Consider the following 26,774-nt stretch of genomic DNA (forward strand, 5'->3'; position numbering starts at 1 on the left):
ATCAACCATCCAACCATCAACCATTCATCCATCCTTCCACCCATCCATCCACTCACCCAACCCTCCAAACTTGCATGCACCCATCCCATCATCCACACCCTTGTTAGCACCCAAGAGGTGATCCCAAGGAACCAGGACGGGCCCGGTCCAAGCTCCTGCCACCACCCCAAAACCAGCACCCAAAAGGGACACAGAAATGGTCCACAGTTGTCCTCACCTGTGACTGTGTCGATGGAGACGGGGCCCAGACGTTTCCGACCCCACACCCCGTACAGGTTGAACTTGTAGCGGCGGGACGGTGACAGCCCAGGCACCGTCACCGTGCGGGAACCACCGTCCACGGGCAGCACCTGGGGCTGGCCTTGGGCATCCCTGTACTGCACCGTGAAGGAGTCAAAGGTGCCCTCGGGGACGCTCCACTCCAGCTGGACGGAGTCGGGGGTGACGTGAGGGGCCGTGAGCTCGCCCAGGCGGGGCTGGGATGGTGGTTCCTCCTTTGGTGGAGCTGGGGCTGCAATGCAGGACATGAACAGATGGATGGATGGGTGGGTTGATGTTCAACAACCAACTAAACATTCCTCTACCCATCCATCTATCCATGCCACCATCCCACCCTCCCTGAATCCCTCCATCCACCTGTGTGTCCGTCCATCCAACCATCCCTCCCTCCATCAAACCGTGTGTCCATTCATCCAATCAATAAACCACCCATCCTTCAATACCCCCCAATCCTTGCATGCTTCCATCCAGCCACCCAGCCACCCAACCTTCCATCCATTAATCCATCCAACCCTCCATCCAACCTTCTATCCATCCATCCATCCCTCCGTCCATCCAACTAACACTCTTCCATCAACCTGTCCCTCCATCCCTCCAACCTTGCACGCTCCCACCTCTCCGTTCATCCCCCAGTCAGCGCCCAAGAGAAGTTCCCATTTCCAACCAAGCCCAAGGGACCAGGACGGGCCCTGCCCAAGCTCCTGCCACACTCCAAACCCACACCCAAAGGGGCCATGGGTGGATCCTGCACAGGCCCTCACCTGTGATGGTGTCAAATGAGATGGGACCCAGACGTTTCTGCCCCAACACCCCGTACAGGTAGAAATTGTAGCGGCGGGACGGTGACAGCCCAGGCACCGTCACCGTGCGGGAACCACCGTCCACAAGCAGTGACTCAGGCTGGCCTTGGGTGTCCCTGTACTGCACCGTGAAGGAGTCAAAGGTGCCCTCGGGGACGCTCCACTCCAGCTGGACGGAGTCGGGGGTGACCTGGGAGGCCGTGAGCTCGCCCAGGCGGGGCTGGGACGGTGGCTCCTCCTCTTGTGGAGCTGGGGCTGCAACGGAGAGGGCACAATGCAGGACATAAACATCAGCCCATCCATCCACAATCTGCCCCTCCACCCCTCCAACCTTGCATGCTCCCATCCCTCCAACCCACTCAGCACCCAAGAGATGTTCCCACTTCCCAAGAGGCCAAACACACCCAGGACAGACCCTGCCCCAGCTCCTGCCCCACATCAACCCAGTTCCAAAGGGGACACGGACAGGACCCACAGCTGTCCTCACCTGTGACAGCGTCGGTGGAGGCGGGGCCCAGACGTTTCCGACCCCACACCCCGTACAGGTTGAACTTGTAGCGGCGGGACGGTGACAGCCCAGGCACCGTCACCGTGCGGGAACCACCGTCCACGGGCAGCACCTGGGGCTGGCCTTGGGCATCCTTGTACTGCACCGTGAAGGAGTCAAAGGTGCCCTGGGGGACGCTCCACTCCAGCTGGACGGAGTCGGGGGTGACATGAGGGGCCGTGAGCTCGCCCAGGATTGGCTGGGATGGTGGTTCCTTCTCAGGCTCGGCTGCAGCTGCAACAGAGAGGGAACAATGCAGGGCATAAACATCCATACAGCCCTCAAAACATTCATCCATCCATTTCTCCAACCATCCCTCTATCCATCCATCCATACACTTAAGAAACCATCCCTCCAGGTATCACATCACCCAAGCGTCCACCCACCTCTCCTTCCATCCATCCTTAACACTCTTCTACCCACCAGCCTTCCATCCATCCACACATGCATCCTTCTACTCCTTAAGGCAGGTTTTTGGTCACCAAGGTTGTCATCCATTCATTCATCCATGTCTTCGTCATTCCTTTCATCCAACCACCAATCCCTTTGTGTGATCCCTCTACCCAGCCATCCTATCACCCATCTTCCATCACAACACCCATCGATCCAGGCAACCATCCGGTCAATCACCCGTCCATCCAATCAACCTATTAACCAACCACCCACCATCACCCATCCATCCATCCATCCACCCATCCAACCATCCATCCATCCATCTCCTCACTCAACGAGCCGCACACCCATCCCACCACCCGTACCCCCATCACTCCCTCCCTCCAGGCTTCCCTCGCTCTCCCCCTCCCTTACTGCCTAAAACCCTGCCTGCACCCGTCCCTCCATCCAGCCCCCAATCAACACCCAAGAGAAGTTCCCATTTCCCAGATGGGCCAAAGACCTTGAGCGGGCCCTGCCCCAGCTCCTGCCACACTCCAAACCCAGGGCAGCAAGGACACGGAGGGTCCCACAGACCCACTCACCTGTGACGGCATCGGTGGAGACGGGGCCCAGACGTTTCCGACCCCACACCCCGTACAGGTTGAACTTGTAGCGGCGGGACGGTGACAGCCCAGGCACTGTCACCGTGCGGGAACCACCGTCCACGGGCAGCACCTGGGGCTGGCCTTGGGCATCCCTGTACTGCACCGTGAAGGAGTCAAAGGTGCCCTCGGGGACGCTCCACTCCAGCTGGACGGAGTCGGGGGTGACCTGGGAGGCCGTGAGCTCGCCCAGGATTGGCTGGGATGGAGGTTCCTCCTCCGGCTCGGCTGCAGCTGCAACAGAGAGGACACAATGCAGGATTTAAACATCCACATCTCTGTCCGTCCGTCCACCCATCCATCCATCCATTTTTCTACCCAACCATCCCTCTATCCATCCACCCACACATACATGCAACCAATCATCCCGCCAGGTATCAGCTCACCCAAGCATCCACCCACCTCTCCTTCCATCCATCCTTAACACCGTTCCACCCATCAGCCTTCCATCCATCCACACAGGCATCCTTCCACTCACCATCTGCCTGTCCATTCATCCACATAATCATCCAACCAGCAGCCAAGTCACCCAAACAAACACCTTACCAGCCACCTCTCTGCTCCTTAAGGCAGGTTTTTGGTCACCCACGTCGACATCCATTCATTCATCCATGTCTTCGTCATTCCTTTCATCCAACCACCGATCCCTTTATCTGTCCATGCAACCTCCTCTCCCTCCATTTCTCCATCCAACCATCCATGCTTCCATCCATCCAATCAACCATTCTTCCATGCACTATTCCATCCATCGGTCCTTGAATTCCTTCCTCTACCCAGCCATCCTATCACCCCTCTTCCATCAAAACACCCATCGATCCAGGCAACCATCCGGTCAATCACCCGTCCACCCAATCAACCTATTACCCAACCACCCACCATCACCCATCCACCCATCCATCCATCCATCTCCTCACTCAACGAGCCGCACACCCATCCCACCACCCGTACCCCCATCACTCCCTCCCTCCAGGCTTCCCTCGCTCTCCCCCTCCCTTACTGCCTAAAACCCTGCCTGCACCCGTCCCTCCATCCAGCCCCCAATCAACACCCAAGAGAAGTTCCCATTTCCCAGATGGGCCAAAGACCTTGAATGGGACCTGCCCAAGCTCCTGCCACACTCCAAACCCAGGGCAGCAAGTTCACGGAGGGTCCCACAGACCCACTCACCTGTGACAGCGTCGGTGGAGACGGGGCCCAGACGTTTCCGACCCCACACCCCGTACAGGTTGAACTTGTAGCGGCGGGACGGTGACAGCCCAGGCACCGTCACCGTGCGGGAACCACCGTCCACGGGCAGCACCTGGGGCTGGCCTTGGGCATCCTTGTACTGCACCGTGAAGGAGTCAAAGGAGCCCTCGGGGACGCTCCACTCCAGCTGGACGGAGTCGGGGGTGACCTGGGAGGCCGTGAGCTCGCCCAGCATTGGCTGGGATGGTGGTTCCTTCTCAGGCTCTGCTGAAGCTACAACAGAGAGGACAAAATGCTTGGAATAAACATCCACCAATACACTCATCCGTCTATCCATCTGTCATCCAGCCAGCCAGCCAAACCTCCATCCACACCTTTTTCCTTCAGTCATTTCCTGAATTCATTCTACCCCTCATCCATCCAACTACTTAACCGTTCCTTTAAGCCTCCAACAACCAGACATCAACCAACCCGCCCACTATTCAGCCCTCCATCGACCCACTTATCCACAGATTCCCTCCATCCAAACCACCCCTTCGTCCTCCCATCCAATTGTGCCTCCATCCAACCACCTGAACGGCCATTCCGTCTCTGAAACTGCCATGAACTCAACCACACTCGATCCAGTCAGGAACCCCACCATCTATCCACGCTTCCGCTAATCCATTGATTGATTCACCCAGCCATACATCCAACCATACATCCAATTACCCACCCAACTCATCCATCCGTGAAGCCATCAAGACACAAGACACCCTTCCACACAACCATCTATCTCTTCATTCATCCATTCAACTAATGAAATATCCTGCTGTCCAACCTTCCATCCATCCATCCATCCATCGGCTCACGACTCCAACGTTGCATGCTCCCCTGCCGCCAACCCACTCAGCACCCAAGAGATGTTCCCACTTCCCAAGAGACCAAACACACCCAGGACAGACCCTGCCCCAGCTCCTGCCCCATATCAACCCAGTTCCAAAGGGGACATGGACAGGACCCACAGACACCCTCACCTGTGACGGCATCGGTGGAGATGGGGCCCAGACGTTTCCGACCCCACACCCCGTAGAGGTTGAACTTGTAGCGGCGGGACGGTGACAGCCCAGGCACCGTCACCGTGCGGGAACCACCGTCCACGGGCAGCACCTGGGGCTGGCCTTGGGCATCCTTGTACTGCACCGTGAAGGAGTCAAAGGTGCCCTCGGGGACGCTCCACTCCAGCTGGACGGAGTCGGGGGTGACATGAGGGGCCGTGAGCTCGCCCAGGATTGGCTGGGATGGTGGTTCCTCTGATGGCAGTTCCTCCGACGGTGGGGCTGAGGCTGCAATAGAGAGGCACAATGTAGGGCACACAGAGGAACAACCATCCATCAGTCCATCCATCCATCAGTCCATCCATCCCTCCATTCCTCCAATCCACTCTCCACCCATCCATTCCACTCTCCGACCGTGCACCTGCCCTTCCCTACATCCCTCCCCAAGTCAACGTCTAAGAGATGTTCCCACTCAACGGGCTCCAGCCCCACAGCAAACCCAGGGCCCACAAGGGACACAGATGGGGCCCATAGATGCTCTCACCTGTGACAGCGTCGGTGGAGGCGGGGCCCAGACGTTTCCGACCCCACACCCCGTACAGGTTGAACTTGTAGCGGCGGGACGGTGACAGCCCAGGCACCGTCACCATGCGGGAACCACCGTCCACGGGCAGCACCTGGGGCTGGCCTTGGGCATCCTTGTACTGCACCGTGAAGGAGTCAAAGGTGCCCTCGGGGACGCTCCACTCCAGCTGGACGGAGTCGGGGGTGACATGAGGGGCCGTGAGCTCGCCCAGGATTGGCTGGGATGGTGCTTCCTCCACAGGCTCGGCTGCAGCTGCAACAGAAAGGACACAATGCAGGGTATAAACATCCATACATTTCTTGAAATACTCATCCATCCATGCATCCATCCATCCATTTTTCTACCCAACCATCCCTCTATCCATCCATCCATACACTTAAGAAACCATCCCTCCAGGTATCACATCACCCAAGCATCCACTCTCCTCCCCTTCCATCCATCCTCAACACTCTTCTACCCATCAGCCTTCCAACCATGCACACATGCATCCTTCTACTCTTTAAGGCAGGTTTTTGGTCACCCACGTCGACATCAATTCATTCATCCATGTCTTCGTCATCCTTTCATCCAACCACCAATCCCTTTGTCTGTCCATGCAACCTTCTCTCCCTCCATTTCTCCATCCAACCATCCATGCTTCCATCCATCCAATCAACCATTCTTCCATGCACTATTCCATCCATCGGTCCTTGAATTCCTTCCTCTACCCAGCCATCCTATCACCCACCTTCCATCACAACACCCATCGATCCAGGCAACCATCCATTCAATCACCCGTCCATCCAATCAACCTATTACCCAACCACCCACCATCACCCATCCATCCATCCACCCACCCACCCACCCATCCATCCATCTCCTCACCCAACGAGCCGCACACCCATCCCACCACCCGTACCCCCATCATTCCCTCCCTCCAGGCTTCCCTCACTCTCCCCCTCCCTTACTGCCTAAAACCCTGCCTGCACCCGTCCCTCCATCCAGCCCCCAATCAACACCCAAGAGAAGTTCCCATTTCCCAGATGGGCCAAAGACCTTGAACGGGACCTGCCCAAGCTCCTGCCACACTCCAAACCCAGGGCAGCAAGGACACGGAGGGTCCCACAGACCCACTCACCTGTGACAGCATCGGTGGAGACGGGGCCCAGACGTTTCCGACCCCACACCCCGTACAGGTTGAACTTGTAGCGGCGGGACGGTGACAGCCCAGGCACCGTCACCGTGCGGGAACCACCGTCCACGGGCAGCACCTGGGGCTGGCCTTGGGCATCCTTGTACTGCACCGTGAAGGAGTCAAAGGTGCCCTCGGGGATGCTCCACTCCAGCTGGATGGAATCGGGGGTGACGTGGGAGGCCGTGAGCTCGCCCAGGATTGGCTGGGATGGTGGTTCCTCCTCCGGCTCAGCTGTAGCTGCAACACAGGGCACAACACAGGGCATAAACAACCACCAATCAATCCACCCGTCCATCCATCCATCCAACCAACCAACCATCCATGCATGCATGTCCATCCATCCGTCCATCCATCCTCACCCCTTTCCTTCAGTCAGTCCTTGAATCCACTCTACCCATCAACCGGCCAACCACTTACCCGCTCATTTAAGCCCCCAGCCATACCACTGCCCAGCCAGCTGGCCATCTCTCCACCCATTATCCATTCTTCCACCCTCCCATACAATCGTGCCTCCATCCAACCATCCGAACCATCATTTCCTCTTTAAAATGCCACAGACCCATCCACACCAGATCCATTCAGTAATCCTGCCATCTGTCCACGCTTCCGCTAATTCATCTATCGATCCAACCACCCGTCCATCCAACCATCCATCCATCCAACCATCCATCCATCCAACCATCCATACATCCAAAAAGCCATCCATGCATCCATTAATCCATCAAAAAACCCTTCCATACAATCACAGAATCACAGAAGAGCTCGATTTGGAAGGGACCCATAAGGATCATCGAGTCCGACCCCCTGCTCCTCACAGGACTACCTAGCACTAAACCACATGACTAAGAGCATCGTCCAGACACTCCCTGAACTCTGACAGGCTTGGTGCCGTGAGCGCTTCCCTTGGGAGCCTGTTCCACTGACCGACCACCATCTCAGTGAAGAACGTTTGCTTAATGTCCAACCTGAACTTCCCTGGATGCAGCTCCATACCACACAGCCACCTAACCAGCCCTGCATCTGTTCAACCACATAAATGTTGGACTCCATGATCTGAGAGGTCTTTTCCAACCCAAATGATTCTGTGATTCTAAATACCCTGCTGTCTGATCTTCCATCCATCCATCCATCCACCCAACCTTCCCCCCGCCCCGCCATTCCTCCACCCCTCCAACGTTGCATGTTCCCATCCATACATCCCCGAGGAAGCACTAGAAAACTGTTCCCATTTCCCAAAAGGCCCAAGGTACCAGCACGGGCCCTGTCCCAGCTCCTGCCACACTCCAAAACCAGTGTCCAAAGGGGACACGGAGAGGACCCACAGACCCACTCACCTGTGACGGCATGAGTGGAGACGGGGCCCAGATGATTCCGACCCCACACCCCGTACAGGTTGAACTTGTAGCGGCGGGACGGTGACAGCCCAGGCACCGTCACCGTGCGGGAACCACCGTCCACAAGCAGTGACTCGGGCTGGCCTTGGGTGTCCCTGTACTGCACCGTGAAGGAGTCAAAGGTGCCCTCGGGGACGCTCCACTCCAGCTGGACGGAGTCAGGGGTGACGTGGGAGGCCGTGAGCTCGCCCAGGATTGGCTGGGATGGTGGTTCCTCTGATGGCAGTTCCTCCGACGGTGGGGCTGAGGCTGCAATAGAGAGGCACAATGTAGGGTACACGGGGGAACATCCATCCATCAGTCCATCCATCCATCCATCCATCCATCCATCCGTCCATCCCTCCATTCCTCCAATCCATTCTCCATCCATCCGTTCCACTCTCCGACCGTGCACCTGCCCTTCCCTACATCCCTCCCCAAGTCAACGTCTAAGAGGTGTTCCCACTCAAGGGGCTCCAGCCCCACAGCAAACCCAGGGCCTACAAGGGACACAGATGGGGCCCATAGATGCCCTCACCTGTGACGGCATCGGTGGAGACGGGGCCCAGACGTTTCCGACCCCACACCCCGTACAGGTTGAACTTGTAGCGGCGGGACGGTGACAGCCCAGGCACCGTCACCGTGCGGGAACCACCGTCCACGGGCAGCACCTGGGGCTGGCCTTGGGCATCCTTGTACTGCACCGTGAAGGAGTCAAAGGTGCCCTCGGGGACGCTCCACTCCAGCTGGACGGAGTCGTGGGTGACGTGGGAGGCCGTGAGCTCGCCCAGGATTGGCTGGGATGGTGGTTCCTCCACAGGCTCGGCTGCAGCTGCAACAGAAAGGACACAATGCAGGGCATAAACATCCATACATTTCTTGAAATATTCATCCATCCATGCATCCATCCATCCATTTTTCTACCCAACCATCCCTCTATCCATCCATCCATACACTTAAGAAACCATCCCTCCAGGTATCACATCACCCAAGCATCCACTCTCCTCCCCTTCCATCCATCCTCAACACTCTTCTACCCACCAGCCTTCCATCCATCCACACATGCATCCTTGTACTCCTTAAGGCAGGTTTTTGGTCACCCACGTCGACATCCATTCATTCATCCATGTCTTTGTCATTCCTTTCATCCAACCACCGATCCCTTTGTCTGTCCATGCAACCTTCTCTCCCTCCATTTCTCCATCCAACCATCCATGCTTCCATCCATCCAATCAACCATTCTTCCATGCACTATTCCATCCATCGGTCCTCGAATTCCTTCCTCTACCCAGCCATCCTATCACCCCTCTTCCATCAAAACACCCATCGATCCAGGCAACCATCCGGTCAATCACCCGTCCACCCAATCAACCTATTACCCAACCACCCACCATCACCCATCCATCCACCCATCCAACCATCCATCCATCCATCTCCTCACCCAACGAGCCACACACCCATCCCACCACCCGCACCCCCATCACTCCCTCCCTCCAGGCTTCCCTCGCTCTCCCCCTCCCTTACTGCCTAAAACCCTGCCTGCACCCGTCCCTCCATCCAGCCCCCAATCAACACCCAAGAGAAGTTCCCATTTCCCAGATGGGCCAAAGACCTTGAACGGGACCTGCCCAAGCTCCTGCCACACTCCAAACCCAGGGCAGCAAGGACACGGAGGGTCCCACAGACCCACTCACCTGTGACAGCATCGGTGGAGACGGGGCCCAGACGTTTCCGACCCCACACCCCGTACAGGTTGAACTTGTAGCGGCGGGACGGTGACAGCCCAGGCACCGTCACCGTGCGGGAACCACCGTCCACGGGCAGCACCTGGGGCTGGCCTTGGGCATCCTTGTACTGCACCGTGAAGGAGTCAAAGGAGCCCTCGGGGACGCTCCACTCCAGCTGGACGGAGTCGGGGGTGACCTGGGAGGCCGTGAGCTCGCCCAGGATTGGCTGGGATGGTGGTTCCTCTGATGGCAGTTCCTCCGATGGTGGGGCTGAGGCTGCAATAGAGAGGCACAATGCAGGGCACACAGAGGAACATCCATCCATCAGTCCATCCATCCATCGGTCCATTCCTCCAATCCATTCTCCATCCATCCGTTCCACTCTCCGACCGTGCACCTGCCCTTCCCTACATCCCTCCCCAAGTCAACGTCTAAGAGATGTTCCCACTCAAGGGGCTCCAGCCCCACAGCAAACCCAGGGTCCACAAGGGACACAGATGGGGCCCATAGATGCCCTCACCTGTGACGGCATCGGTGGAGATGGGGCCCAGACGTTTCCGACCCCACACCCCGTACAGGTTGAACTTGTAGCGGCGGGACGGTGACAGCCCAGGCACCGTCACCGTGCGGGAACCACCGTCCACGGGCAGCACCTGGGGCTGGCCTTGGGCATCCTTGTACTGCACCGTGAAGGAGTCAAAGGTGCCCTCGGGGATGCTCCACTCCAGCTGGACGGAGTCGGGGGTGACCTGGGAGGCCGTGAGCTCGCCCAGGATTGGCTGGGATGGTGGTTCCTCCTCCGGCTCAGCTGTAGCTGCAACACAGGGCACAACACAGGGCATAAACAACCACCAATCAATCCACCCGTCCATCCATCCATCCATCCACCCAACCTTCCCCCCGCCCCGCCATTCCTCCACCCCTCCAACGTTGCATGTTCCCATCCATACATCCCCGAGGAAGCACTAGAAAACTGTTCCCATTTCCCAAAAGGCCCAAGGTACCAGCACGGGCCCTGTCCCAGCTCCTGCCACACTCCAAAACCAGTGTCCAAAGGGGACACGGAGAGGACCCACAGACCCACTCACCTGTGACGGCATCAGTGGAGACGGGGCCCAGATGATTCCGACCCCACACCCCGTACAGGTTGAACTTGTAGCGGCGGGACGGTGACAGCCCAGGCACCGTCACCGTGCGGGAACCACCGTCCACGGGCAGCACCTGGGGCTGGCCTTGGGCATCCTTGTACTGCACCGTGAAGGAGTCAAAGGAGCCCTCGGGGACGCTCCACTCCAGCTGGACGGAGTCGGGGGTGACGTGGGAGGCCGTGAGCTTGCCCAGGATTGGCTGGGATGGTGGTTCCTCTGATGGCAGTTCCTCCGACGGTGGGGCTGAGGCTGCAATAGAGAGGCACAATGTAGGGTACACGGGGGAACATCCATCCATCAGTCCATCCATCCATCCATCCATCCATCCATCCATCCATCCCTCCATTCCTCCAATCCATTCTCCATCCATCCGTTCCACTCTCCGACCGTGCACCTGCCCTTCCCTACATCCCTCCCCAAGTCAACGTCTAAGAGATGTTCCCACTCAAGGGGCTCCAGCCCCACAGCAAACCTAGGGCCTACAAGGGACACAGATGGGGCCCATAGATGCCCTCACCTGTGACGGCATCGGTGGAGATGGGGCCCAGACGTTTCCGACCCCACACCCCGTACAGGTTGAACTTGTAGCGGCGGGACGGTGACAGCCCAGGCACCGTCACCGTGCGGGAACCACCATCCACGGGCAGCACCTGGGGCTGGCCTTGGGCATCCTTGTACTGCACCGTGAAGGAGTCAAAGGTGCCCTCGGGGACGCTCCACTCCAGCTGGACGGAGTCGGGGGTGACCTGGGAGGCCGTGAGCTCGCCCAGGATTGGCTGGGATGGTGGTTCCTCCACAGGCTCGGCTGCAGCTGCAACAGAAAGGACACAATGCAGGGCATAAACATCCATACATTTCTTGAAATATTCATCCATCCATGCATCCATCCATCCATTTTTCTACCCAACCATCCCTCTATCCATCCATCCATACACTTAAGAAACCATCCCTCCAGGTATCACATCACCCAAGCATCCACTCTCCTCCCCTTCCATCCATCCTCAACACTCTTCTACCCACCAGCCTTCCATCCATCCACACATGCATCCTTCTACTCCTTAAGGCAGGTTTTTGGTCACCCACGTCGACATCAATTCATTCATCCATGTCTTTGTCATTCCTTTCATCCAACCACCGATCCCTTTGTCTGTCCATGCAACCTTCTCTCCCTCCATTTCTCCATCCAACCATCCATGCTTCCATCCATCCAATCAACCATTCTTCCGTGCACTATTCCATCCATTGATCCTTGAATTCCTTCCTCTACCCAGCCATCCTATCACCCCTCTTCCATCACAACACCCGTCGATCCAGGCAACCATCCGGTCAATCACCCGTCCACCCAATCAACCTATTAACCAACCACCCACCATCACCCATCCATCCACCCATCTCCTCACTCAACGAGCCGCACACCCATCCCACCACCCGTACCCCCATCACTCCCTCCCTCCAGGCTTCCCTCGCTCTCCTCCCTTACTGCCTAAAACCCTGCCTGCACCCGTCCCTCCATCCAGCCCCCAATCAACACCCAGGAGAAGTTCCCATTTCCCAGATGGGCCAAAGACCTTGAATGGGCCCTGCCCAACCTCCTGCCACACTCCAAACCCAGGGCAGCAAGGACACGGAGGGTCCCACAGACCCACTCACCTGTGACAGCGTCGGTGGAGACGGGGCCCAGACGTTTCCGACCCCACACCCCGTACAGGTTGAACTTGTAGCGGCGGGACGGTGACAGCCCAGGCACCGTCACCGTGCGGGAACCACCGTCCACGGGCAGCACCTGGGGCTGGCCTTGGGCATCCTTGTACTGCACCGTGAAGGAGTCAAAGGAGCCCTCGGGGACGCTCCACTCCAGCTGGACGGAGTCGGGGGTGACCTGGGAGGCCGTGAGCTCGCCCAGGATTGGCTGGGATGGTGGTTCCTCTGATGGCAGTTCCTCCGACGGTGGGGCTGGAGCTGCAATAGAGAGGCACAATGCAGGGCACACAGAGGAACAACCATCCATCAGTCCATCCATCGGTCCATTCCTCCAATCCTTTCTCCATCCATCCGTTCCACTCTCCAACCGTGCACCTGCCCTTCCCTACATCCCTCCTCAAGTCAACGTCTAAGAGATGTTCCCACTCAAGGGGCTCCAGCCCCACAGCAAACCCAGGGCCTACAAGGGACACAGATGGGGCCCATAGATGCCCTCACCTGTGACGGCATCGGTGGAGACGGGGCCCAGACGTTTCCGACCCCACACCCCGTACAGGTTGAACTTGTAGCGGCGGGACGGTGACAGCCCAGGCACCGTCACCGTGCGGGAACCACCGTCCACGGGCAGCACCTGGGGCTGGCCTTGGGCATCCTTGTACTGCACCGTGAAGGAGTCAAAGGTGCCCTCGGGGACGCTCCACTCCAGCTGGACAGAGCCAGGGGTGACCTGGGAGGCCATGAGCTCGCCCAGGATTGGCTGGGATGGTGGTTCCTCCTCCGGCTTGGCTGCAGCTGCAACAGAGAGGACACAATGCAGGGGATAAACATCCATACGTCTCTTGAAACATTCATCCATCCATGCATCCATCCATCCATTTTTCTACCCAACCATCTGTCCTGGTTTCGGCTGGGATAGGGTTAAATTTCTTCCTAGTGCTGTGTTTTGGATTTAGTACCAGAAGAATGTTGATAACACACCGATGTTTTCAGTTGTTGCTAAGTGCCCTCCTAGTCCAAGGACAGCTCCCGTGCCTACTGACTGAGCTAGGTACACAAGGTGGGAGGGAACATAATCAGGACAGCCAGCCCAGCTGGCCAATGGGGTATTCCATACCATGTGACATCATGCTCAGTATATGAACGGTAGGCGTGATCCTGGAAGTACCGATCGCTACTTGGTTATCGGTCAGCGCGGGTGGTGAGCAATTGCATTGTGTATCACTCATTTTGTATATTCTATCATTATTTATTATCATTATTCTCCCTTTTCTGTTCTATTAAACTGTCTTTATCTCAACCCACGAGTTTTTCTCACTCTTACCCTTCCGATTCTCTCCCCGTCCCACTGGGGGGGCGGGGGGAGTGAGTGAGCGGCTGCGTGGTATTTGGCTGCCTGCCAGGTTAAACCACGACAGTCCTTTTTGGCGCCCAACGTGGGGCTCGAAGGGTTGAGATAACGATAGATGTGACCAAAGTGTGTTAAGGCAAAATTGTTATAAGCATCCATTATATTGATTGGTCACAATGTTGATGTATTGGCTGTCAAAGTTGTGGGGCTGGCTCTCAATGTTGGGTCATGTAATACCTTGTTTGCAGTATGTGTTCCCGTTTGTGCTGTTTATCATCAGTCGGAACTGGGCCAAGATTATCATTTTGTTGCTGTTTTATGAGGTGATAAAATCATTGGTCGTAAGTCTAATCTGGTATCTGTACTCGGCACTGCCGTCATTTCTGTACCTCGGGAACCACCTCTTAGAAATTATTGGTAATTGCACTTGCTTCTCCTTGGAGAATGAATTTAAGGGGGAGACGGGATGGGACACTCTCTCCCACTTGTTCATCTTCCCTTCCATATCATCAGAAACTGCTTTTTCTTCTATCCTCTTCACAAAGATGTCCACAATATTCCCTGAGAATTTTGAATATCCTTGGGATGTTCAAACAAGCATGTTCATATTGCTATGTCTCCTGAATGTGGTTCAGGCCTTGTTTAGGGTTAAACAACTCTTCAGGAATACTGTCCAGAGATCAACCCTCAGCAACAAGAAAAGAGGGAGGGCAAGCAGCGGTGCCTCATCGGGGCGGGCGGAGCGGCGAGTCTCGGGGGCGGCTACAGACACGGTGGCTACTCAAAACCCCACGACAGGCACTGCAGCTACTCCAACCCCCACGACAACCCCTGTGGCTACTCAAACCCCGGCAACAGTCACCGTAGCTTCTCCAACCCCTGCGACAAGCACTGCAGCCACTCAAGCTCCGGCAACAGGCACTACAGTTACTCCAGCCTCCGCGACAGGCACTGCAGCTACCCAAACCCCAGCAACAGGCACTACAGCTGAACCAGAGGACCAACCCTTGCTGGTATCCGTTGCCCCTGTACAGAAGAGGAAATCTTGGAAGCGGAGGTCAGGTCGTTTAGAAAGGGATGGTGGAAGAGCAGGGACATCACGAGGAGAGGAGGAGGAAGAGGAAGAACTCATAAACGAGACGGAAACCACCCGATCCCTATCCCCGAGTGAGCTGCGAGATATGCGGAAAGATTTCAGCCGTCGTCCAGGCGAGCATATTGTTACCTGGCTGCTCCGATGCTGGGATAATGGGGCCAGTAGCCTGGAATTAGAGGGGAAGGAGGCCAAACAGCTGGGATCCCTTGCTAGGGAAGCGGGTATTGACAAAGCAATCGGAAAAGGGACACAGGTCCTCAGCCTCTGGAGGCGACTGCTGTCAGGCGTGAAGGAAAGGTATCCCTTCAAGGAAGATGTTATATATCGCCCAGGCAAATGGACCATTATGGAGAGAGGTATCCAGTACCTGAGAGAACTAGGCGTGCTGGAGGTGGTTTATAGTGACCTGGACGACACCCGAACACCCAAAGATCCAGATGACGTCCAGTGCACCCGACCCATGTGGCGGAAGTTGGTACGGAGCGCACCAGCATCGTACGCCAGTTTGTTGGCAGTACTGTGCTGGAAAGAGGAAGAAGCACCAACGGTGGATGAGGTGGTTAACAGACTTTGGGATTTTGAAGAAACTATCTCCTCCTCCCTTGTCTCGGCTGTAGAGAAACTGTCCCGAGAGGTCCAGCAACTCAAAGACGATAGGTCCTATTCTCCACCTGTACGGACCAGTATCTCAGCCATTAGGAGTCAGCGTTTTTCTCCTCAAGAGAGAGGGCCCAATTTGTCGGCCGGACCCATCCCACAGGGAAGTCTGCTGCCTCCCTGGGGCCCGGGTGAAGGACGTTACTAGGAAGCTCCCTAGTCTGGTCCAGGCCTCCGATTACTACCCACTACTGGTTATACAGGCTGGCAGTGAGGAGGTTGCAGGGAGAAGTCCCGAAGGGATCAAAAGGGACTTCAGGGCGCTGGGGCGACTGGTGGGAGGATCGGGAGCACAGGTGGTGTTTTCCTCGATCCCTTTAGTGGCAGGGCAGAACACCGAAAGGAACAGGAAAACTCATCGGATCAACACGTGGCTCAGGGGCTGGTGCCATCGGCAGAATTTTGGCTTCTTTGACCACGGGGAGGTTTACACGGCACCGGGGCTGCTGGCGATGGACGGAGTTCAGCTGTCTCGCAGGGGGAAAAGGATTCTCGCGTGTGAGTTGGCCGGGCTCATCGAGAGGGCTTTAAACTAGGTTCGAAGGGGGAAGGGGACAAAACCAGGCTCTCTAGAGAAGAGCCTAGGGACCGCACGCCATTGTCGGGGGAGAAATCGGCAGCCCAGCTCAAGTGCATCTACACCAATGCACCCAGCATGGGCGGCAAACAGGAGGAGCTGGAAGCCATTGTGCAGCGGGGTAGCTATGACTTAGTCGCCATCACGGAAACGTGGTGGGATGAGTCGCACGATTGGAGTGCTGCAATGGATGGCTATAAGCTCTTCAGAAGGGACAGGCGAGGAAGGAGAGGCGGTGGAGTAGCCCTGTATGTTAGGGAATGCTTCGACTGTCTAGAGCTCGATGGTAGTGATGACGAGGTCGAGTGCTTGTGGGTAAGGATGAGGGGGAAGGCCAACAAGGCAGATATCCTGCTGGGAGTCTGTTATAGACCACCTAGCCAGGACGAGGAGGCAGATGAAATATTCTACCAGAGGCTGGCAGAAGTCTCCCAGTCGCTAGCCCTTGTTCTCGTGGGGGACTTCAACTTTCCGGATGTCTGCTGGAAATACCACACGGCAGAGAGGAAACAGTCGAGGAGGTTCCTGGAGTGTGTGGAGGATAACTTCCTGACGCAGCTGGTGAGCGAGCCCACCAGGGGAGATGCCTCGCTTGACCTGCTGTTCACGAACAGAGAAGGGCTGGTGGGAGATGTGGTGGTTGGAGGCCGGCTTGGGCTTAGCGACCATGAAATGGTAGAATTCTCGATACTTGGTGAAGTAAAGAGGGGGGCCAGCAAAACCGCTACCATGGACTTCCAGAGGGCGGACTTTGGCCTGCTCAGGACATTGGTCGAGAGGGTCCCTTGGGAGACAGTCCTGAAGGGCAAAGGGGTCCGGGAAGGCTGGACGTTCTTCAAGAAGGAAGTCTCAAAGGCGCAGGAGCGGGCTGTCCCCATGTGCCGCAAGAAGAACGGGCGGGGAAGGCGACCGGCCTGGCTGAATGGGGAGCTCTGGCTGGGACTCAGGAAAAAAGGAGAGTTTATCACCTTTGGAAGAAGGGGCAGGCAACTCAAGAAGAGTACAGGGATCGCGTTAGGTCGCGCAGAGAGGAAATTAGAAAGGCAAAAGCCCGGCTAGAACTCAACCTGGCCACTGTCGTGAGAGACAACAAAAAATGCTTTTATAAGTATGTTAATGACAAAAGGAGAGCCAAGGAGAATCTCCATCCTCTATTGGATGCGGGGGGGAACGTTGCCACCAAGGACGAGGAAAAGGCTGAGGTACTCAACGCCTTCTTTGCCTCAGTCTTTAGTAGTCAGAGTGGTTATCCTCAGGGTACTCAGCCCCCTGAGCTGGAAGACAGGGACGACGAGCAGGATAAACCCCCCATAATTCAAGAGGATGAAGTTAATGAGCTGCTATGCCACCTGGACGTTCACAAGTCTATGGGGCCGGATGGGATCCACCCGAGGGTACTGAGGGAGCTGGCAGAGGAGCTTGCCGAGCCACTCTCCATCATTTACCAGCAGTCCTGGTTAACTGGGGAGGTCCCGGACGACTGGAGGCTTGCCAAGGTGACGCCCATCTACAAGAAGGGCCGGAAGGAGGATCCGGGGAACTATAGGCCGGTCAGCCTGACCTCGGTGCCGGGGAAGATCATGGAGCGGTTCATTTTGAGGGTGCTCAGAAGCCATGTCCGGGACAACCAGGGGATCAGGCCCAGCCAGCACGGGTTCATGGAAGGCAGGTCCTGCTTGACCAACCTGATCTCCTTCTATGACCAGGTGACCCGCCTATGGATGAGGGAAAGGCAGTGGATGTGGTCTACCTGGACTTCAGTAAGGCCTTTGACACTGTCTCCCACAGCATTCTCCTAGAGAAGCTGGCGGCTCACGGCCTAGACAGGTGCACTCTTCGCTGGGTAAAAAACTGGCTGGACGGCCGAGCCCAGAGAGTTGTGGTCAACGGAGTTAAATCCAGTTGGCGGCCGGTCACGAGCGGTGTTCCCCAGGGCTCAGTACTGGGGCCGGTCCTGTTCAATATCTTTATCAACGATCTGGACGAGGGGATCGAGTGCTCCCTCAGTCAGTTTGCAGACGACACCAAGCTGGGCGGGAGTGTTGATCTGCTCGAGGGTAGGAAGGCTCTGCAGAGGGACCTGGACAGGCTGGATCGATGGGCCGAGGCCAATGTATGAGGTTCAACAAGGCCAAGTGCCGGGTCCTGCACTTCGGCCACAACAACCCCAGGCAACGCTACAGGCTTGGGGAAGAGTGGCTGGAAAGTGCCCAGAGGAAAAGGACCTGGGGGTGCTGGTCGACAGCCGCTAAACATGAGCCGGCAGTGTGCCCAGGTGGCCAAGAAGGCCAACGGCATCCTGGCCTGTATCAGAAATAGTGTGGCCAGCAGGAGCAGGGAGGTGATCGTGCCCCTGTACTGGGCACTGGTGAGGCCGCACCTCGAATCCTGTGTTCAGTTTTGGGCCCCTCACTACAAGAAGGACATGGAGGTGCTGGAGCGTGTCCAGAGAAGGGCAACGAAGCTGGTGAAGGGCCTGGAGCACAAGTCTGATGAGGAGCGGCTGAGGGAACTGGGGTTGTTTAGCCTGGAGAAGAGGAGGCTGAGGGGAGACCTCATCGCGCTCTACAACTACCTGAAAGGGAGGTTGTAGCGAGGTGGGGGTTGGTCTCTTCTGCCAAGTAACAGCGATAGGACGAGAGGAAATGGCCTCAAGTTGTGCCAAGGGAGGTTTAGATTGGACATGAGGAGAAATTTCTTTCCTGAAAGAGTGGTCAGGCCTTGGAACAGGCTGCCCAGGGAAGTGGTGGAGTCCCCATCCCTGGAGGTATTTAAAAGACGTGTAGATGAGGCCCTTAGGGACATGGTGTAGTGGGCATGGTGGTGTTGGGTTGACGGTTGGACACGATGATCTTAGAGGTCTTTTCCAACCTGTATGATTCTATGATTCTATGATTCTATATCGAAAGTACACACCACGGGGCACCCTGTGGTTTTACCTGCGTGACCACGGAGAGGACATGAGGCAGTGGGATGGAAAACCTACCTTGACCCTAGAGGCACGGGTACGTGAGTTGCAAGGAAAAAAATCACACAAGGGGGTTCTCTCAGGAAAAATGCTGCTCCAGTTTTCAGGAAAAACCTGTCTCACGACGGTCCAGTTTCCAGTGAACAGTTCCCCAGACAGAGTAGAAGGGCTGATCTTACTTTGGACTGTAATGAAGAAATTCTTGACTCACGTTTGCAAGAAGTGAGAAGCGGATACTATGACCAGGACTAGAGGGGCCCTGCCTCCGGCCAGGTGGAGGAAAGGGACAACCGGGTTTACTGGACTGTGTGGATTCGATGGCCTGGCACATCAGACCCACAGGAGTATAAGGCTCTAGCAGACACCGGTGCACAGTGCACCCTGATGCCATCAAGCTATAAAGGGGCAGAACCCATTTGTATTTCTGGAGTGACAGGGGGATCCCAAGAGTTAACTGTGTTGGAGGCCGAAGTGAGCCTGACTGGGAACGAGTGGCAGAAGCACCCCATTGTGACTGGCCCAGAGGCTCCGTGCATCCTTGGCATAGACTACCTCAGGAGAGGGCATTTCAAGGACCCAAAAGGGTACCGGTGGGCTTTTGGTATAGCTGCCTTGGAGACAGAGGAAATCAAACAGCTGTCCACCTTGCCTGGTCTCTCGGAGGACTCTTCTGTTGTGGGGTTGTTGAGGGTTGAAGAACAACAGGTACCAATCGCTACCACAACAGTGCACCGGCGACAATATCGCACCAACCGAGATTCCCTGATCCCTATCCATGAGCTGATTCGTTGACTGGAGAGCCAAGGAGTGATCAGCAAGACTCGCTCACCCTTCAACAGTCCCATATGGCCAGTGCCAAAGTCTAATGGAGAGTGGAGACTAACAGTAGACTACCGTGGCCTGAACGAAGTCACGCCGCCACTGAGTGCTGCCGTGCCGGACATGCTAGAACTTCAATACGAACTGGAGTCGAAGGCAGCCAAGTGGTACGCCACAACTGACATCGCTAATGCCTTCTTCTCCATCCCTTTGGCAGCAGAGTGCAGGCCACAGTTTGCTTTCACTTGGAGGGGTGTCCAGTACACCTGGAACCGACTGCCCCAGGGGTGGAAACACAGCCCTACCATTTGCCATGGACTGATCCACACCGCACTGGAACAGGGTGAGGCTCCAGAACACCTGCAATACATTGATGACATCATCGTGTGGGGCAACACAGCAGAGGAAGTTTTTGAGAAAGGGGAGAGAATAATTCAAATCCTTCTGAAAGCCGGTTTTGCCATAAAACAAAGTAAGGTCAAGGGACCTGCACAGGAGATCCAGTTTTTAGGAATAAAATGGCAAGACGGACGTCGTCAGATCCCAATGGATGTGATCAACAAAATAACAGCCATGTCCCCACCAACTAGCAAAAAGGAAACACAAGCTTTCTTAGGCGTGGTGGGCTTTTGGAGAATGCATATTCCAAATTACAGTCAGATCGTAAGCCCTCTCTATCACGTGACCAGGAAGAAGAACGACTTCAGATGGGGCTGAAGCAACTTCAGATGGGGCTGAGCAACAACAAGCCTTTGAACAAATTAAACAGGAGATAGTTCATGCAGTAGCCCTTGGGCCAGTCCGGGCAGGACAAGATGTGAAGAATGTGCTCTACACCGCAGCCGGGGAGAATGGTCCTACTTGGAGCCTCTGGCAGAAAGCACCAGGGGAGACTCGAGGTCGACCCTTAGGGTTCTGGAGTCGGGGATACAGAGGATCCGAGGCCCGCTACACTCCAACTGAGAAGGAGATATTGGCAGCATATGAAGGGGTTCGAGCTGCTTCGGAAGTGGTTGGCACTGAAGCACAGCTCCTCCTGGCACCCCGACTGCCGGTGCTGGGCTGGATGTTCAAAGGGAGCGTCCCCTCTACACATCATGCAACTGATGCTACGTGGAGTAAGTGGGTCGCGCTGATCACACAACGGGCCCGAATAGGAAACCCCAGTCGCCCAGGAATCTTGGAGGTGATCACGAACTGGCCAGAAGGCAAAGATTTCGGAATATCCCCAGAGGAAGAGGTGACACGTGCTGAAGAAGCCCCACTGTATAATAAACTACCAGAAAACGAGAAGCAATATGCCCTGTTCACTGATGGGTCCTGTCGCCTTGTGGGAAAGCATCGGAGGTGGAAAGCTGCTGTATGGAGTCCTATACGCCAAGTTGCAGAAACTGCTGAAGGAGAAGGTGAATCGAGCCAGTTTGCAGAGGTGAAAGCCATCCAGCTGGCCTTGGACATTGCTGAACGAGAAAAATGGCCAGTACTTTCTCTCTATACTGACTCATGGATGGTGGCAAATGCCCTGTGGAGTTGGTTGCAGCAGTGGAAGCAGAACAACTGGCAGCGCAGAGGTAAACCCATCTGGGCTGCCGCGTTGTGGCAAGATATTGCTGCCCGAGTAGAGAACCTGGTTGTAAAAGTACGTCACGTAGATGCTCACGTACCCAAGAGTCGGGCCAGTGAAGAACAACAAAACAACCAGCAGGTGGACCAGGCTGCTAAGATTGAAGTGGCTCAGGTGGATCTGGACTGGCAACATAAGGGTGAATTATTTATAGCTCGGTGGGCCCATGATGCCTCAGGCCGTCAAGGGAGAGATGCAACATATAGATGGGCTCGTGATCGAGGGGTGGACTTAACCACGGACGCTATTGCACAGGTTATCCATGAATGTGAAACATGCGCTGCAATCAAACAAGCCAAGAGAGTAAGGCCTCTTTGGTATGGAGGACGATGGTTGAAATACAAATATGGGGAGGCCTGGCAGATTGATTATATCACACTCCCACAAACCCGCCACGGCAAGCGCTATGTGCTCACCATGGTGGAAGCAACCACCGGCTGGCTAGAAACATACCCTGTGCCCCATGCCACTGCCCGGAACACCATCCTGGGCCTTGAAAAGCAAGTCCTGTGGCGACATGGCACCCCAGAAAGAATTGAGTCAGACAATGGGACTCACTTCCGAAACGCCCTCATAGACACCTGGGCCAAAGAGCATGGCATTGAGTGGGTCTATCACATCCCCTACCATGCACCAGCCTCCGGGAAAATCGAACGATACAACGGGCTGCTAAAGACAACACTGAGGGCAATGGGTGGTGGGACATTCAAGCATTGGGATACACATTTAGCAAAAGCCACCTGGTTAGTCAACACTAGGGGGTCTGTTAATCGAGCTGGCCCTGCCCAATCCAAACCCTTACGTGCTGTAGATGCAGATAAAGTCCCTGTCGTGCACATAAGAAATATGCTGGGGAAGACAGTCTGGGTTACTCCTGCCTCTGGCAAGGGAAAACCCATCCATGGGATTGCTTTTGCTCAAGGACCCGGGTGCACTTGGTGGGTGATGCGAAAGGATGGGCAAGTCCGGTGTGTACCTCAAGGGGATTTGATTTTGGGTGAAAATAGCCAATGAACTGAATTTTATGATGTCAATTGTTATATGATATTGTATATCATTATTTCTATGGTTGCTATCAATGGTATAGCAGTGAAAATCACCCAGATTAATGAAGAATGAACTAACTCCGATGAAACCGAGCAAAGTGCAACGATGATAGAACTGAACGAGTGCAGCAGTACCGAAATGAGAACTGGCTTCAGGATGCAACAGCCCAACACCACACACCATCCTTCTGGCCCTGAAAGACTGTTATGACAGATGGAGCCCAAAGTTGTGGACTAAAAGAACTCAATGGACATTTATATATATTTATGTATATATATATATGTATATGTATTATATGTATATATGTATGTATATGTATTATATATGTATATATATAAAAAAGATAGTGGTGATTAATTGAAAGGTATCGAAAAATGTGAGACCTAAGCATAACGTAAATGGTATGGAGTAAGGGGTGGATACTGTCCTGGTTTCGGCTGGGATAGGGTTAAATTTCTTCCTAGTGCTGTGTTTTGGATTTAGTATGAGGAGAATGTTGATAACACACTGATGTTTTCAGTTGTTGCTAAGTGCCCTCCTAGTCCAAGGACAGCTCCCGTGCCTACTGACTGAGCTAGGTACACAAGGTGGGAGGGAACATAATCAGGACAGCCAGCCCAGCTGGCCAACGGGGTATTCCATACCATGTGACGTCATGCTCAGTATATGAAGGGTAGGCGTGATCCAGGAAGGGCCGATCGCTACTTGGTTATCGGTCAGCGCGGGTGGTGAGCAATTGCATTGTGCATCACTCATTTTGTATATTCTATCATTATTTATTATCATTATTCTCCCTTTTCTGTTCCATTAAACTGTCTTTATCTCAACCCACGAGTTTTTCTCACTCTTACCCTTCCGATTCTCTACCTGTCCCACTGCGGGGGCGGGGGGAGTGAGTGAGCGGCTGCGTGGTATTTGGCTGCCTGCCAGATTAAACCACGACACCATCCCTCTATCAATCCCACGCATAAATTCAACCGATCATCCCACCAGGTATCAGCTCACCCAAGCATCCACCCACCTCTCCTTCCATCCATCCTTAACACCGTTCCACCCTTCAGCCTTCCATCCATCCACACAGGCATCCTTCCACTCACCATCTGCCTGTCCATTCATCCACCTAATCATCCAACCAGCAGCCAAGTCACCCAAACAAACACCTTACCAGCCACCTCTCTGCTCCTTAAGGCAGGTTTTTGGTCACCCAGGTCGTCATCCATTCATTCATCCATGTCTTCGTCATTCCTTTCATCCAACCACCGATCCCTTTGTCTGTCCATGCAACCTTCTCTCCCTCCATTTCTCCATCCAACCATCCATGCTTCCATCCACCCAATCAACCATTCTTCCGTGCACTATTCCATCCATCGATCCTTGAATTCCTTCCTCTACCCAGCCATCCTATCACCCCTCTTCCATCAAAACACCCATCGATCCAGGCAACCATCCATTCAATCACCCGTCCATCCAATCAACCTATTAACTAACCACCCACCATCACCCATCCATCCATCCACCCACCCACCCACCCATCCATCCATCCATCCATCCATCTCCTCACCCAACAAGCCGCACACCCATCCCACCACCCGTACCCCCATCACTCCCTCCCTCCAGGCTTCCCTCGCTCTCCCCCTCCCTTACTGCCTAAAACCCTGCCTGCACCCGTCCCTCCATCCAGCCCCCAATCAACACCCAAGAGAAGTTCCCATTTCCCAGATGGGCCAAAGACCTTGAACGGGCCCTGCCCAAGCTCCTGCCACACTCCAAACCCAGGGCAGCAAGGACACGGAGGGTCCCACAGACCCACTCACCTGTGACAGCGTCGGTGGAGGCGGGGCCCAGACGTTTCCGACCCCACACCCCGTACAGGTTGAACTTGTAGCGGCGGGACGGTGACAGCCCAGGCACCGTCACCGTGCGGGAACCACCGTCCACGGGCAGCACCTGGGGCTGGCCTTGGGCATCCTTGTACTGCACCGTGAAGGAGTCAAAGGTGCCCTCGGGGACGCTCCACTCCAGCTGGACGGAGTCGGGGGTGACCTGGGAGGCCGTGAGCTCGCCCAGGATTGGCTGAGATGGTGGTTCCTCCTCAGGCTCAGCTGCAGCTGCAACAGAGAGGACACAATGCAGGTCATAAACATCCACCAGCCCATCCATCCATCCCACCAACCAGCCAGCCATCCAACAATACACAATTTTTTCCTTCAGTCAGTCCTCCAATCCATTCCACCCATCAACCAACCAACCGCCTAAGTGTTCATTTAAGCCTCCAGACATACAACCAACCCAACCATCCAACCAACCCACCGATCCATCCATTCAAACATCCCTCCATCCGCCCAATCGTGCTTCCATCCAACCATCCAAACCACCAGCCCACCTCTGAAACTGCCACAAACCCATCCATACTGGATCCATTCAGTAATACCACCATCTACCCATGCTTCCTCTAATTCATCCGCTGATGCAACCATCCATCCATCCAATCACCCAAATCATCCATCCATCAAGACACAAGACACCCTTCCACACAACCATCTATCTAGCCATTCATCCATTCAACCAACGAAATAGCCTGCCCTCCATCCATCCATCCATCCATCCTTCCATCCATCCATCCTTCCATCCACCAATCTGCCCCTCCACCCCTCCAACCTTGCATGCTCACATCCCTCCAACCCAGTCAGCACCCAAGAGATGTTCCCACTTCCCACAAGGCCCCAGGGGATCAGGACAGACCCCGCCCCAGCTCATGCCCTCCACCATACGCAGGGTCCCAAGGGGGCACACGTGAGGCCTGAAGACACCCTCACCTGTGACAGCATCGGTGGAGGCGGGGCCCAGACGTTTCCGACCCCACACCCCGTACAGGTTGAACTTGTAGCGGCGGGACGGTGACAGCCCAGGCACCGTCACCGTGCGGGAACCACCGTCCACGGGCAGCACCTGGGGCTGGCCTTGGGCATCCTTGTACTGCACCGTGAAGGAGTCAAAGGTGCCCTCGGGGACGCTCCACTCCAGCTGGATGGAATTGGGAGTGACGTGGGAGGCCGTGAGCTCGCCCAGGATTGGCTGGGATGGTGGTTCCTCTGATGGCAGTTCCTCCGACGGTGGGGCTGGAGCTGCAATAGAGAGGCACAATGTAGGGCACACAGAGGAACAACCATCCATCAGTCCATCCATCCATCCATCAGTCCATCCATCCCTCCACCCACCCACCCACCCAATAAACTCAGCCAACCATCCAACCATTTTCCATCCATCGGCCCACAAATTCAACCATCCAACCAGCAATCCACTTACCCATCCCGACACCCATTCCTCCCCACTGCCACCCATCCCACCTTTCCTAATGCCATCTGAAGCCTCGCCAGCCATCCGTTGGCAAATTTCTTCCTCAATTACATCATTCATCCATCCGTCAATCGGTTTCACCATCCACCCATATGTCCTCCCATCCACTTACCCTCCCATCCACCCAACCTCCACTGATCCATCCATCCACCCACCCATCCGCTCTCCTCCCATTAAACCAGATTTTGGACCACAATTCCCTTCATCCATCTAGTTATCCTTCCATTTCCAGGTCCATTTACTTAACCATCCATACATCCATCCATACATCCATTCAGCTACCCCATCATTTCATCAGCTTCTGTCCTATCACCCACGCAACGTCCTACCGGTATGTACACACAACCATTGGTCCATCCATCCACTCATAGTTCGGACCGTCCTATCATGCATTTCCCAGTGCACCTCTTCCCATCTCTCAGTCCTTGATTCCATCTATTCACCCATCCATCCATCCATCCATCCCTCCATTCCTCCAATCCACTCTCCATCCATCCGTTCCACTCTCCGACCGTGCACCTGCCCTTCCCTACATCCCTCCCCAAGTCAACGTCTAAGAGATGTTCCCACTCAAGGGGCTCCAGCCCCACAGCAAACCCAGGGCCCACAAGGGACACAGATGGGGCCCATAGATGCCCTCACCTGTGACGGCATCCATCCATCCAACCATCCATCCATCCAACC

The 26,774-nt window shown here is 55.4% G+C and overlaps 1 protein-coding gene across 1 annotated transcript in view; it reads right to left on the reverse strand.

The window, feature by feature from the left end:
* The window catches only part of TNXB (tenascin XB), a 67,900-nt gene that overhangs the window by 7,752 nt on the left and 33,374 nt on the right, over positions 1–26,774 (reverse strand). Inside the window, exons 25-43 of the mRNA XM_075134565.1 lie at positions 25,550–25,858; positions 24,548–24,841; positions 13,096–13,389; positions 12,547–12,855; positions 11,414–11,707; positions 10,837–11,145; positions 10,269–10,568; positions 9,716–10,024; positions 8,560–8,853; positions 7,983–8,291; positions 6,592–6,885; positions 5,433–5,726; positions 4,868–5,176; positions 3,831–4,115; positions 2,604–2,897; positions 1,688–1,860; positions 1,567–1,630; positions 1,041–1,334; positions 218–511 (exon numbers count right to left, since the gene is read on the reverse strand). Of these exons, the coding sequence (XP_074990666.1) occupies positions 218–511; positions 1,041–1,334; positions 1,567–1,630; positions 1,688–1,860; positions 2,604–2,897; positions 3,831–4,115; positions 4,868–5,176; positions 5,433–5,726; positions 6,592–6,885; positions 7,983–8,291; positions 8,560–8,853; positions 9,716–10,024; positions 10,269–10,568; positions 10,837–11,145; positions 11,414–11,707; positions 12,547–12,855; positions 13,096–13,389; positions 24,548–24,841; positions 25,550–25,858 (5,322 nt within the window). The remainder of the gene's footprint in view (positions 1–217; positions 512–1,040; positions 1,335–1,566; positions 1,631–1,687; positions 1,861–2,603; positions 2,898–3,830; positions 4,116–4,867; positions 5,177–5,432; positions 5,727–6,591; positions 6,886–7,982; positions 8,292–8,559; positions 8,854–9,715; positions 10,025–10,268; positions 10,569–10,836; positions 11,146–11,413; positions 11,708–12,546; positions 12,856–13,095; positions 13,390–24,547; positions 24,842–25,549; positions 25,859–26,774) is intronic.

Source organism: Calonectris borealis, chromosome 33 (assembly GCF_964195595.1).
Source record: "Calonectris borealis chromosome 33, bCalBor7.hap1.2, whole genome shotgun sequence".
NCBI classification, from domain to species: Eukaryota; Metazoa; Chordata; class Aves; order Procellariiformes; family Procellariidae; genus Calonectris; species Calonectris borealis.